We start from the raw sequence: 13,439 nt of genomic DNA, 5'->3' as shown, positions 1-13,439 counted from the left end.
GATAGACTCCAGCCCCCCACAACCCTAGTAGGGATTTAGCGGTGTAAAGATAGTGGATGGATGAATGTATTTTGCTCAGTCTTAGTAACCAAGGTAAACTACACAAACTAGCATTGTGGGTGGAACAAATGTTTCAAACCTTAACGTGTTACTTAGAAAGCACCATTTGCATGAATTAAAGCATTAAAACTATTGGTACTTGGGCATAAAGTAATCTGTGTTAAATCCATGAAGTTAGAAGTTTATTATGAGGGGTATCATTGTTTAAAACTGTAAGTACTGTTGTCTAGTACTGCATCACAGTGAGAAAAAGACATGAAGCCAGCATCAGATATTCAAATATTCCTCTAACAATCCCCAACTATTACGATTAAGCAAACAGAGGGTAAATCATAAGAAGAAAACTCACATGTAGAGATGTGAACAGGACAAACATCAACCTCAGATTTTTAGATTTAACTGAATGAGAATCGTGGTACTATTTGAAAAAAAACAAACATTTTTAGGATTTTTTTTTTTTTTTTTTTTTTTTTTTGTAAATCTGGCAACATTTTTGGTTCTTGATAAGCTGCCTTGAAGATTATTTTGTGTTTATATGTTGTTGTTTTAGGAGCAATAATTATATGTGTGCTTGTTCCTCAGCTAAATCTGTCCACCTGTACTTAATGTAGGATAAAATGTGCAAACAGCTACTGTTCTGCAAAAAACTACCCTTCCTTCCTTTATTTATTGTAAATATTTCTGATACAAATGTATGCAGGTTGGTTGCATGTTGAAGAAGAAGATAGCTGAGTGCAGCAACAGTGAATCACCAGAAAAATAGCTTAAAGTTGTTGTGTTAAAAGCATAGAACTGATAAATGTTTCAGTTTTGCATTAAGATAACACACGAAGTTCAAATATAGTTTCCTCAGACTTGGATTACTGAAGTCTCAGCTAAACCAATGCCCCATATTGTCCACCAGGAGGCGCCACAGCCCAGTTTGACACATCAGATGATAAAAGATTTTCCCAGTCGATGAATTAATGTCATGCCCCTGCATCACAAAAAGGAATCGACCTATCAGGAGTTATGGATCACTGAATACTGTAGCTACATTAATACACTAGAGACCTATTGGTGACCTTTTCTAAGCAGTTATGAGCTGCTTTTCAAGCATTTACTCAGCAACTCTTGTTTTAATTAACATGCGAGTCAAAAGACATGCTTCTTCTTGCAATAAAAATCCTCCATAACTCTGTTGTAAAAGGGGATATTTTGTGAGAAGAAAATAATTAAGACTTGATATCAGCAAATTATGTTGATTACATTGTTGTATGGGGCAAAATCAGCCACATGTTTCCAATGCAGTTCTGCATGTATCTGTCCAGTACATACTGGAAATCTACTCTGCTGGGTTTATGGAGCCTGTTGGTGATCAATGGGACGGTCCTGCGAGGTGCAGCTGTCAAATTTTTAAATTCAGCTGAGGTTAAAACTGAACTAAGGAAGGTTTGTCTTCAAAATAAAAGTGCAAAGTTACTGAGGCTTAAAAATAAAAGTTCTTGTGAGCTCTAAAGAGTCGTAATTCAGTTAAATTTGCTGTAAACTGCCGGTTTTAAGATCTGATTTTGAATATAAACTACCGTTCAAAGTTTGGGGTCACTTAGAAATGTCCTTATTTTTGAAAGAAATGCATTTTTCCCCCTATGAAGATAACATTAAATGAATGATAAATCCAGTCTAGACATTGTTAATGTGGTAAATGACTATTCGAGCTCGAAATTTTTCATCATGGAGGCTTTTATTTTGAAATCCCTCAGAGGTAGTCTTTTCTTACAGCACCTGTTTTCACATTCACAATTGTGCATGAGCAAAGGTGATGCCAACATCCGCTGACAGAGAGAGACAGAGACAATGCAACGCTGCTGAAGGAGCCGGATTTCTCACTTCCACCTTCATTTTCTGAGCGCTCATTGGGATGTTCAACCAAGGCGGGGCTCAATCTGCTGCCTGGACGAACCACAAGTAGGAGAGAGCAGATCGGAACAGACAGGGAGAGGTGGAGGGGAGTCCTGCTGCTGCTGCTGCTGCTGCTGCTGCTGCTGCTGCTGCTGTTTTATGACATCTGAGATCCGAACATGAATTCGGCCGAGCAGACGGTAACGTGGCTCATCACGCTGGGAGTCCTGGAGTCTCCCAAGAAGAGCATCTCGGATCCAGAAGCTTTTCTCCAGACGTCCCTGCAGGATGGAGCAGTGCTGTGCAGGCTGCTGGAGCGACTCAGACCCGGGACTGTGGACAAAGTAGGTGCACGGAAGGGATATGGCGGAATAAAGAACCCAATATTACATTCTATATGCTATATTAAAACCAGAAAATGCATATAACGCTCAAACTAATTGACAATTCCAGCCTGCATATCTACTTAATAATGAAATATATTAACAAATTAACGCAATTACCTCCCATATTATGCGTAAAAGCATGAAAAAAACAAATATTTCAGTGTCATTTGGTCTCACTTTGACATGACAATCAAAAGGCAACAGTTCTTGTAGGACTGGTAATATTTTAATACTCCTACACTAATTCTTGCTTATTATTTTTACTAACGAGCAGCTGGATTTGTTCATTTTCCTCCTAACTATACAGTTTATGCCCACCAAGCTTCCATTGATTTCTTTATTATTTCCATTTTATGTCATTTAAAAGGGAATATTTAGGCTAATTATTTTTATTTCTGGCAATGGGAAAGATGAAAAATAGAAGGAAAAGTGCAACAATATGGAAATGTGACCTGATTGTTGCATAACAAAAGTAGTACATGGACTGATGCTAACGAGAAGACCATGGTTAGATTCTGTCATGCTGTAATAGAGCGTAATCAGATAGCAGCTTGAAAATAAACAAATTAGGTAATACAGCATTAAAAGCTTAACACCGTCTATGCAAAAAAACTGTTGTCCACTGTCAGAAGATCTTGAGGGACTCTTTGCACATTCTGTGTTCTGATTATGAACTACTCCCTTCATGTAGATGTTACAGTGCTTTTATGTGTATATATATATATATATATATATATATATATATATATATATATATATATATATATATATATATATATATATGTGTATAAATGAGATCAACTGTTTAAAGCTTTTTTTTTCTCCTGTCAAACTGCGCAACAAACAAAAGCTCAACCCAACTCTAGACGTCTCTGCCCTACACCGGTTTGGATTTATGTTTCAGATAGGAATGTGTTCAGCACATTGTGGTTTTATATCTTGTATGTATGGCTTTATTTCATGCCTAGTGGCGTATACTTTGCTTGATTGCATTAACTGTTGTCTAGACATGCTTAGAAGTTGAAAACATCAAGGAACATTCAGGGTTTTCCATTGTAGAGGAACCTTTTGAGGTCAAAATGGTGGCTGGATGAACCCCTTAGAAAGGTTCTCCAAGGACGTTTTGTGGGGTTTATGGTTCCATTTTGAACTTAATCAGAATTATTATTTTTTTTTTATTTTTCAAATGAGGATCTTGGAATTAGTATCAAGATTCATTTGCATACAAATCTGTTGACAGGAAGTCAAACAAAATCCCAAATATCTCAAACATTGCTGCCAAAAAATACAATAAAAAAAATAATGTTTTAGTATGTTTTTTATTGTGTTAAAAAACATGCCACTTGTTTTATGTTGGACCAAAATGAGGCATTATAACCTTTACCATGAAATAAACAAAACTGAATGTATTATATAAATATTGAACTATTGTAAATCTTGCAGTTATGATTAAAACGTTTTTAAAATAACATAACTAAAACAAAGTGTAAAGTGTCAGATCTACGCATAACTCCACTAAAACATCCCCCATGAACCACTTTTAAGTTTTTGGAGGTTCTTCCAGTAAGATCTTTGCTGTTAAAGGTTGCTCCAGGAACCGCCTGGCAACCTGGCAACGTTGCTTGAGCATCTCCAGCTTGCCTCAAGGCTCTGCTAATTCTTACAGTAGCTGTAAAGAGACGTAAATTTGCACTTCTGCCTGAAACGATAAAGTAAATCTTATTTTTTCTTATCTTACATTGCTCAAAGCCACTAATTCCAACAGAAATACAGTAATACAACTAGTTTTGTTGAATGTCGGCTCCTTCTACAATGATGTATCCTGCTGGGATACTGCAATGACTGTGTGTGGTCACCCAAACTTGTACAAAAGTGCTACTTTTCTGTACAGGCTTAACTGGTTCATGCTGGAGGTACAATGGCTCTTTTACATGCCTTTAATTTGAATGTAAAATTCTCCAACACGCACGCGCGCGCACACACACTGGACCATGAACCTGTGAACGTCATATCCTCCTCTGGTTTATCCAACCTCCCTGGCAGATTGAAAATCTGGCTGAAAGTCACCTCTGTTAACACCATACAACACGGAGTGGGCGTTTCAAAATAAGAGCCCAAACACGCCACCACCTATGCAACATCCTATGAATTATTTCACCTTCTCAAAGGAGCTGCTTTGACACAACTAGTCAACTTTTGTCAAGGATTCAGACTTTCATAAATATATTAAGTTATATTACACGAGTTATTTTCTCTTAAAACGTTTTAGATATCATCATTGCTGTTACTGTTAGTGCTTTAATTTGAAAGTCATAGCTGTTGGTGTCGCTCATTGTTTCCGCTAGCTTGATCCTGGAAAGCAGCAAGTGGCAAGTGCAGCAGAAACGCCTGGAATAAGACTGTTTTCTAGCGAAAAAAAATCTTCAACACCTACACCAACAGCTCATTCGCATTTCGAGCGACAGTTAGAAGCTAATTTCGTGTTATTTTTTTTGTGCGTGTGTAGTTTTTCCAGGAACCGAGGAGCGACAGCGAGTGCCAGAGGAACATTGCCGAGTTTATTAAAGGCTGCGGGGCTTTCGCCGTGGAGGTGAGTTAACGCATCAATAATGGATTTATTCATGCCACAGACACCGTGGGAAGCCTCGAAGGCAGGTAGACATTTGCCTCCGCGGTGACACTTATCGTTTAAACCTGGTTTTTAAACTTACTTACTCAAGTGTTTATCAATGTTGCCTTTATCCGTTTATGCTGTTTAGCCGTTCCTGCTGTCAACGGCACGAGACCGCAGCCGTTACTGTAGTTAGCTAAAAAGGAGTTAATGGGGTTAAACGGGGTCAGATACCGTCCTTAAAAACAATGAATATTGTATTAAAACTTATCTTTGAATATCAATACAATATATTCACAGTAAGCATGTCTAAAGGAACAAATTTATACTGTATTGAAGACTACAGACTACAACTTTGTTATTGTAAAACTCAATGTAAAGTTCTGATTTTACCGCACGAACGGGAAGATTTTACAAAATTGTCACTTAAATTAGATTTTTTTTTTAGTGTAGCATGAAAGTTATCACTTAACTATAACTTTGTTGTCATTGATATTTAAAGTCCTATGTTAAATCACCAGGCAAACGGGTCTGTTTAGCTACATTAGCATAAAATTCTAGCTAACTAGCTACCTAATGCTACATAAAGCTAATACAGTATAGCATAACGTCATTAACTTAGCAGTAGGTAGGCTAGTTTGCTTTATTTAACAGGTAATTACGCAGTTTTTTAAACAGCTGGTTAGCTATGATGTTACTGTATTATATGATAGTGTATATAATTAAGTGCAGAACTAACATTAGCAAGGCTAGAGTACCTAAATTGGTTTAAAATTGGTCTTTATCTTAATGGGTGAAATGCTATGATATGACGTTATGAATTGGCGCTATATATATATTTAAAAAACTGAACTGAAAATGAATTGAGTCACAGAAAATCACAGAAAAAATATTTCTTATTTAAAATTTGTTATTTTCTATTCTGTCGTGTAAACACTTAAAACAAGGGTTAGTGTCTATATGTATTTTTTTTTTAAATAAAACAACACAGATGCTAATTTGTACTCTCAGAATATTACAATAGGGTATTTCAAACCTCATCTTTTAATTTTCCTTCACTGCTATTTAAAGATTAACAAAATACCTGAAATGAAACTTGACTGTGTCTCGTGACCAGGAAGGGAATTATGATATCTTACTTCTGTTTGCCAATAGATTTACTTTTAGGTAATGTTTTGTACTTCAGTTGTCAATACATTAGCTGATACTATTTCTACATATATACACAGCAGTCAGCCATAACGTTAAAATCACCTGCCAACATTGTGTATGTCTCATGCTGTCAGAAATGTTCTGACCTGCAAGGGCAATGATACCCATGGATGGCTCCAGGACTTTGGCAGCCGATCCTTTGGTTCCCGTGAGTTGTGAGATAGGACTTCTGTAGATCGGGTTTGTTTGTCGGTCAACATTTTGTTCTCTTTGTCATGTTCCTCAAGCCGTTCCTTAGTAGCTTCTGTGCTGCTGTTTGGGACAACTGTGGTCATGGAGGCATATGCTTAGTGTGTGACTGTTTTGATGGACAGTATGTACCAGAGTCCAAATAAATGCTAGACCCCAATGTTGTTGTGGAACATTGCATTATTATAGTTTCTGATTCTTTTGTTCAGACATTAGGTGAATGGATAGATGTTTTTACCTTGCTTGACAGTTTCGGCAAACACTCTCGCCTTCCTCAGAAGCGTCTCACTGACAGCGTGACGTGTCAGCCGGCAGATTTTGACAGCCAGTATTTGCGGCACGTCAAGTAGAGTCGCCAGATGCGCCAGGCCAACCACGCCCACGCCGTTATGGCATGTCGTGGTGAGCCCAACGGACCAGACCATCCCACCAAGCATGCCGCATCCCCCGCCGTCCTATTTCCTCTGGAGTATGGTGTCCCAGGTGTGGGAGAGCATGAAGCCTCCCTCATACCTGTCCATGGCTCTCTCCGCCCGCCTACTGATCTCCATCGCCTCCTTAATCCAGCGTTTCAGTTTGTTTTCTTCCGTTCCGATGATTCTTACCCCTTCCCAGTCCATACCGGCTGTCAAAATCTGCTGGCTGACACGTCACGCTGTCAGTGAGACGCTTCTGAGGAAGGCGAGAGTGTTTGCCGAAACTGTCAAGCAAGGTAAAAACATCTATCCAGTCACCTAATGTCTGAACAAAAGAATCAACAAGAAGACATGATGAATGTTTTTGAGCTATTGCATTATTGTCGTAATCAGTTCCATTTACTTCACCTGTAATTGGCTGTAAGGTTGTACCTGATCAGTATATATATTTGATATATAGTTCTTTAAAGTTATAGTGAAAAGGGAAAATGTGCTGTAGACATCAGAAAAAAATTAAAAAGAAAAATTTAATGTCAGAGCAAATTGAACAAAATGTACAATGATACTGATATAGTTAAAATTGGTCCACTAATATGTCAGTCAACCAATACTCTATTCATGAATACAGCTACTATCAAAACCATGAATGCTGCCTTGGAAGTTTCACACATTTGTAGTTATAGATTAAACAGACTACTTCCTCTAATAATAATGCTTGACCCCATAACCTGCACACATTTGTGGTATTGACAAATTTTTTGTCGTAAGAAAGGACTAGTAACACATTTACAGTAGGCCATATTCAGTCTGTGCTATTACTGTTCCCAAAAGAAGTTTTTGAACCCACAGGTTTTATTTCTGTATTGCTGCCTGTGTAGTTATGGAAACGAGAGGCAGAGATAAGCATGGATCACTGTTTTCATTTCTGACTTGGCAGTAGTGGAGAGTTTGTGGAAAAGAACAAATCTTGTCCTTGTATTTGGGAAAACCGTAGTCCAGACACTTGGGGAGTGCACCTTCTTGTAAATGAGAGATGTAATATGGATAATAAATGTTACATTGGTTGAGCTTTATTGCAGGGCTTGTCTGCTTGTAAGGTGTGTATGCAATAACGAAGATTGTAGGTGCCAGGAGAGTTTCACAATGTTGTAAATGCTCTTTCAGTAGCTGATAAGACATCTCTGTGAGCACTGACAAACAGTTGTTTGGTACAGAAACAGTAAAATGTAAAGCTAGAAATATTTAAGTGTTAGCCTGCTGGTGAAATGTTTTCTTACAAAAAAATTTTAAAAAAAATATCTTGTTACGAGTTTTGAGTGGCTCAAGTGCAGGAATTGAACAGACAGAATTCGAATGCAAAAAGGTTTTATTTAAAGAATCTCCATAGAACTACAAAACAAAAACCGACTAAAACAGGAAATGCGCAAACAAAAATAGATGGTGAACAACTAGCGACTACTATAGGTGGGGAGGTCTAATTACCCAACTGAAGAAAAAAAAAAAAAAAAAAAAAAATCTTACATTGGCTAACACCCAGGCAAGAAAGACTACAATATCAAACTACACGATAACTAGAGACGAAGAATTCGAAGCAAAGAAACTTCTCAAGAACAGTATTTTCAGAGAATTAACGAAACTATTTGATACAAACTAGGAACTCGAACGAGGCAAAGTTTTTACTGTGAGACTAGAATAAACTCACGAAATGCTACACGAGATGCTTGGACTAGGTTCACAGCAGTGGTGGAAGATGGTTCTCAGCTGACTGATTGGAGCCCAGATGGTGAATGGCGAGATGCAGCAACAGATGAGTGGATGGACACCAGGAAAGAGGAAACGGCACAGGTTGAATGATTCCAAACCACTGAATGGCACAGGAACTGGAGGTGACTGCGGAATCCGGAGAAACGAAGCAGGTGGAACCAGAACTAGAACAGAGGAGGACAACCAGCATTACTAAGAGCAGCACAAGACAAATTCAGTGACTTGCGAAACAAGCAGAGAACTGTTACTGGCAGCATCACGATCCAGCACTGAGACGTGAGTGGCGTCAATTATATTGTGGCAAGAGATGGACTTGATTGGCAGACACCACCTGCTCCTGTACCAGCTGATGAAGATTGAAGATGAGGATCACCTGCTGCTGCCACTGCACTGCTGAACCAAATCTAAAAAGGGAAAGAGGTGGCGAAAGAGGGGGGCATCTACCTCAACAATAACCTGGAGAGCAGGATCAGGTTGGGTGAGGACAGGTGCCGTGGTGAACCAACGTTTCAACTTTTGAAATGCCAGCTCAGCCTCTGGTGACCATTTAAACAACCTGTTAGTGGAGGTTAGTTCAGTAAGAGGAGTTGCTACCTTGCTGAAGTCCCTGATTAACCTCCTGTAGAAATTTGCAAAGCCAAGGAAGCATTGGAGCTACTTCCTGTTTTCAGGAACTGGCCAATCGAGGACTGCAGACAATTTCCTTGGGCCCATCTGGATCTGACCTGGGGACGTTACATATCCAAGAAAGGTAACAGTAGTAGCATGAAACTCACCTTTCTCGGCTTTTACAAAAAGCGGATTTTTCAGTAGTCTCTCAAACACTTGTCGGACATGGCTGACGCGCTCCTCCAGGTTCTGGGAATAAATCAGAATGTCATCCAGATACACAAAAACAAAGCGATAATCATATCCCAAAGCACATCATTGATGAGATTCTGGAAAACAACAGTGGCATTAGTGAGACCAAACATTTAACGAGCAGGCTACTAAAGATTGACTAAGAGGAACTGTTGGAATTGCCAACCGTCTTACCAAATTGGTGTCAAGAAAACATTCCTTGGCCACAGAGTCCACCAGAGCCGACACCGGTAGAGAAACAGAACCCCAGCAGCGTGTGGTCTGTAACTGGAGTCGTTGCAGGGGAGACGTTGCCGCTCAGCTCAACAGAAACTCCCTCTTTACTGGTGAGCCTTCCCTTTTGCTGATCGTCGAGGGTAGGCAGCAATGAAATGACCCGGCTCTCCACAATAAAGGCAAAGTCGAGTCTCTCGCCGGTGTTCCTTCTCCTGGGTGGTCAGCTTTGCGTGGCCGAGTTGCATTGGCTACGGTTCCTCGGATGTAGATTCCGGAGGAGGTGGTCTTCTGACAGGTGTAGCAGGAACAGAACTCCCCGAAGAACGGGCTCTCTTCTCCCGTCGTCTCTCGCATGCGATTGTCCAATTTGATTGTGAGAGCAATCCAGAGGTCTAGCGAAGTTGGTTCGTCTCTGAGTGAGTTCATCCTTTAAGACCTCATTTAAGCCTCGGTAGAACGCACTTCTCAACGCAGAATCATTCCAGTCCACTTCAGCTGCCAGAGTACGAAACTCGCGTGCAAATTCGGCCACACAGCAGGTTCCTTGTTGGCTGGTTCCAAGCCTGGTGGCAGCATCTCTGCCGCTGACTGGGTGATAAAAATTATTCTGCATCTCATTCACAAAAGCCGTGTAGGAATTGCATAAGGGCCCTTGACGTTTCCACACAGCTGCTCCCCAGTCTCGAGCATCTCCAGTTAATAACCCGATTAAGTACGCTATTTTAGATCTATCGGAAGCATAAGAATGAGGTTGTAGTTCAAAAACTAGAGAAACCTGTGTGAGGAAAGCCTTACAAGTACCGAAATCACAGTTTTATCGCTCAGGAGTAGGTGCGTGCGGTTTCTCAATGGTCGCCGTATTTACTGCTGGCGCGACCGGTGCGGTCTGAACCGAAAGCTGATTCACCTTTTCTGTAAAGGTGGATAGCGGTTTGCACACTGCAGCATTACTGGAAGAAAGCGAACGCAGCATAGCGTCGTGTTGGCCTAGAGCCGCATCTAAACTAGACAGAGCTTCCTGGAGCGTTAGACCGGAGGTTCCATCTGTAGCTGTATCATTTCCTGCTGAGCTCATGTTATGGCCCAATTGTAATGTTACGAGTTCGGAGTGGCTCAAGCGCAGGAAATGAACAGACAGAACCTGAATGCAAAAAGGTTTTATTTAAAAAAAATCTCCATAAAAGAACTACAAAACAAAAACTGAGGACTACAACAGGAAGTACTAAAACAAAAATAGATCGCGAACAACTGGAGACTACTATAGGCGGGGAGGGCTAATTACATAACTGAAAAAACCAACTTGCATTGGGTAACACCCAGGCAAGAAAGACTACACTATCAAACTACACGATAACTAGAGACAAAGAACTCAAAGCGAAGAAACAGCTCAAAAACAGAGTATTTTCAGAGAATTAACGAAACTGTTTTTTGATACAAACCAGGAACTCGAACGAGGGAAAGTTTTTACTGTGAGACTAGAATAAACTCACGAAATGCTGCATGAGATGCTCGGACTAGGTTCATAGCAGTGGTGGAAGATGGTTCTCGGCTGACGGATTGGAGCCCAGATGGTGAATGGCGAGATGCAGCAACAGATGAGTGTGGATGGACACCAGGAGAGAGGAAACAGCACAGGCTGAAGGATTCCAAACCACTGAATGGCACAGGGACTGGAGGTGACTGCGGAATCCAGAGAAATGAAGCAGGAGCAGGTGGAACCAGAACTAGAACAGAGGAGGACAACCAGCATTACTAAGAGCAGCACAAGACAAATTCAGTGACTTGCGAAACAAGCAGAGAACTGTTATCGGCAGTGTCACAGTCCATCACTGAGACGTGAGTGGCGTCAATTATATTGTGGCAAGAGAGGGACTTGATTGGCAGACACCACCTGCTCCTGTACCAGCTGATGAAGATTGAAGATGAGGATCACTTGCTGCTGCCACTGCACTGCTGAACCAAACCTAAAAAGGGAAAGAGGCGGAGAAAGAGGGGGAGGGCACTATCTCGGCCTGGAACTAGCCAGCCTGACATATCTGTATTGTCAACAGAGTTTGAAAGCGATATTAGGGTGTGTGCATGTCTCTGTGTTTGCACAACAGTGGGTCAACCCAGGTTATATCCTGCCTCACAGTGAGTGTGCAGAGTGAGCTGGTGAGTAGTGTACGAAATGACACCACACGCACAATATTGATCTTAGCCATGGAAAAAGCCATGAAATCATAATGGAAAAGGGCAGACCGTGCAACACGAGTCCTGTTTGCAGACGTATAACAGGGTTTTGCTATGGACTTGGAAAATAATTGTGACGACTAGGATGTGCCTTCAAAAATCTGTCTTGAATATATTATAGGAGCACTGCAAAGAGTATGGAAAGATGAAATGACATAGAGGAGAAGAGTGGGCTGATGTAATGCAGTGTGCCAGGCAGTCCGTGGATTTTCCAATCAGGTTGATTAGAGGCATGTGAGCCATGTTGCAGAAAGCCAAGGTCTCCATTACTTGCAGTGTGACTGACATCAGCCGTAGTAATTCTCCCAGACAGTCATCGGACAAGCAGAGGACGAGCCAGACCGAGTGTCCACTCGGGGAAGATTACAGACTAGACAGCAAGTGCCAGCATGTGCGGTGGACGAATACTGACCATGATTGACAAGAGCAGCACAATTGATCAGATAACGGTTGCTATTTTATGTTTGGCTTCTGCTATTGATTAAGCTTAATCGAGTGGGATATTGATTCTGTGCATTCAGAGTGCCTTCAGTGTAACGTTAAATCAAGTGCTCCCGTTAATCAGGTAAGGTTTTTGACCAATCACAGGCATTTGTTTTAAGCATGCTGAGAGTGTTTGTTCGCTGCCTTCCACAGCTGCAGTTGAGAGAATTTTCATAACCAGAGCAACCAAATTAACTGCATTTATTTCTGTAGTGATATACAGTTTTATTAGATCGCATGCTGCATTAGTATTACCATTGTTTTTCTAAATAATTTGTATGTCCAATTTTACATACAAATTATTTTACTGCTCAAATTCGACATACTATGGATATTAACCGCAGCTCCTGTGATTGAAATTCATCTGCTGACCTAGAAACGGGAAGGATGAGATTTCCTCTGTCTTACTGGGCTCTTTAAAATCATTGTTTACGGAACAGTAACCAACAGATAATCACACATAACTGACAAAATTTCAGGAAACTGATATCTGCTATTTCAGTATCAAAGCGACGTCACTCCATTAGTGAGGAATAAGATTTTCCTTTAAGTGCTTTTCCTTGTTGCTGACATTCTACATGTTGGTCATCCGGTCAGATTTCAGTATTGATCAGTTTTATTGATTTGTTATTGTTCCTTGGAACCTGAAAGCAGCACCAGCCACAGTAAATGCCTAACGCGTGTAGATGCAACACTGGTGCAGTTCGACAGCAGAAGTGGATAGGAAGCCTCACATTGCATCTTGGGCCGGTGCCAATTGGAGAAGTGAAAGTGTGTATTAACTGTTGGGTCCATATCGCTCTGACTACCAATCAGACTGTGTTTATAAATCAAGCCAAGTGTGCTCTTCAAAGAAAGACTACATAAAAGGATGGTGTAGTTTTTTTTCATTGGATCGGAGGCCCGATCTGAGCAGAAATTCAGCTAGAGATATTAAGTTTGATTTATTATAATTGAATAAAACTGACTTGGACGCCTCAGAATACTCCACCTTCACGCCTTGGGAATGTAGAAGTTAGTCTGAGTGTGTCGTATACACAAGATTAGGAGCTTCAGAGGTACTTTGGCTATAGCTGTGTGTGTCCATGTGTGTGTGATGGGGAGATTACTTAGAGGGGGGAGCTCAGA

The 13,439-nt window shown here is 40.6% G+C and overlaps 1 protein-coding gene and 1 long non-coding RNA gene across 4 annotated transcripts in view; one reads left to right on the top strand and one right to left on the bottom strand.

The window, feature by feature from the left end:
• Positions 1-1,850: 1,850 nt before the first annotated feature.
• The window catches only part of arhgef7b (Rho guanine nucleotide exchange factor (GEF) 7b), a 30,412-nt gene continuing 18,823 nt past the window's right edge, over positions 1,851-13,439 (top strand). The window contains exons 1-2 of one of the 3 annotated variants that reach the window (XM_023288683.3): positions 1,851-2,285; positions 4,834-4,917. In XM_023288683.3, coding sequence (XP_023144451.1) covers positions 2,121-2,285; positions 4,834-4,917 — 249 coding nt within the window. In that variant the 5' untranslated portion in view covers positions 1,851-2,120. Of the gene's footprint in view, positions 2,286-4,833; positions 4,918-12,371; positions 12,394-13,439 lie in introns of those variants that run through there. The other 2 variants (XM_023288681.3, XM_035956533.2) reach the window with 2 other exon arrangements.
• On the bottom strand, positions 8,104-11,474 carry LOC111580787 (uncharacterized). Its single transcript, XR_008600835.1, has 3 exons — positions 9,555-11,474; positions 8,768-9,377; positions 8,104-8,683 (listed from the first exon to the last, which is right to left on the bottom strand). It is a non-coding gene; the product is annotated as an uncharacterized LOC111580787 (long non-coding RNA).

This window comes from Amphiprion ocellaris, chromosome 24, assembly GCF_022539595.1.
Source record: "Amphiprion ocellaris isolate individual 3 ecotype Okinawa chromosome 24, ASM2253959v1, whole genome shotgun sequence".
NCBI lineage: Eukaryota > Metazoa > Chordata > Actinopteri > Pomacentridae > Amphiprion > Amphiprion ocellaris.
The sequence above is the reverse complement of the archived record's forward strand: the minus strand, read 5'-3'. Positions and strand labels throughout refer to the sequence as shown.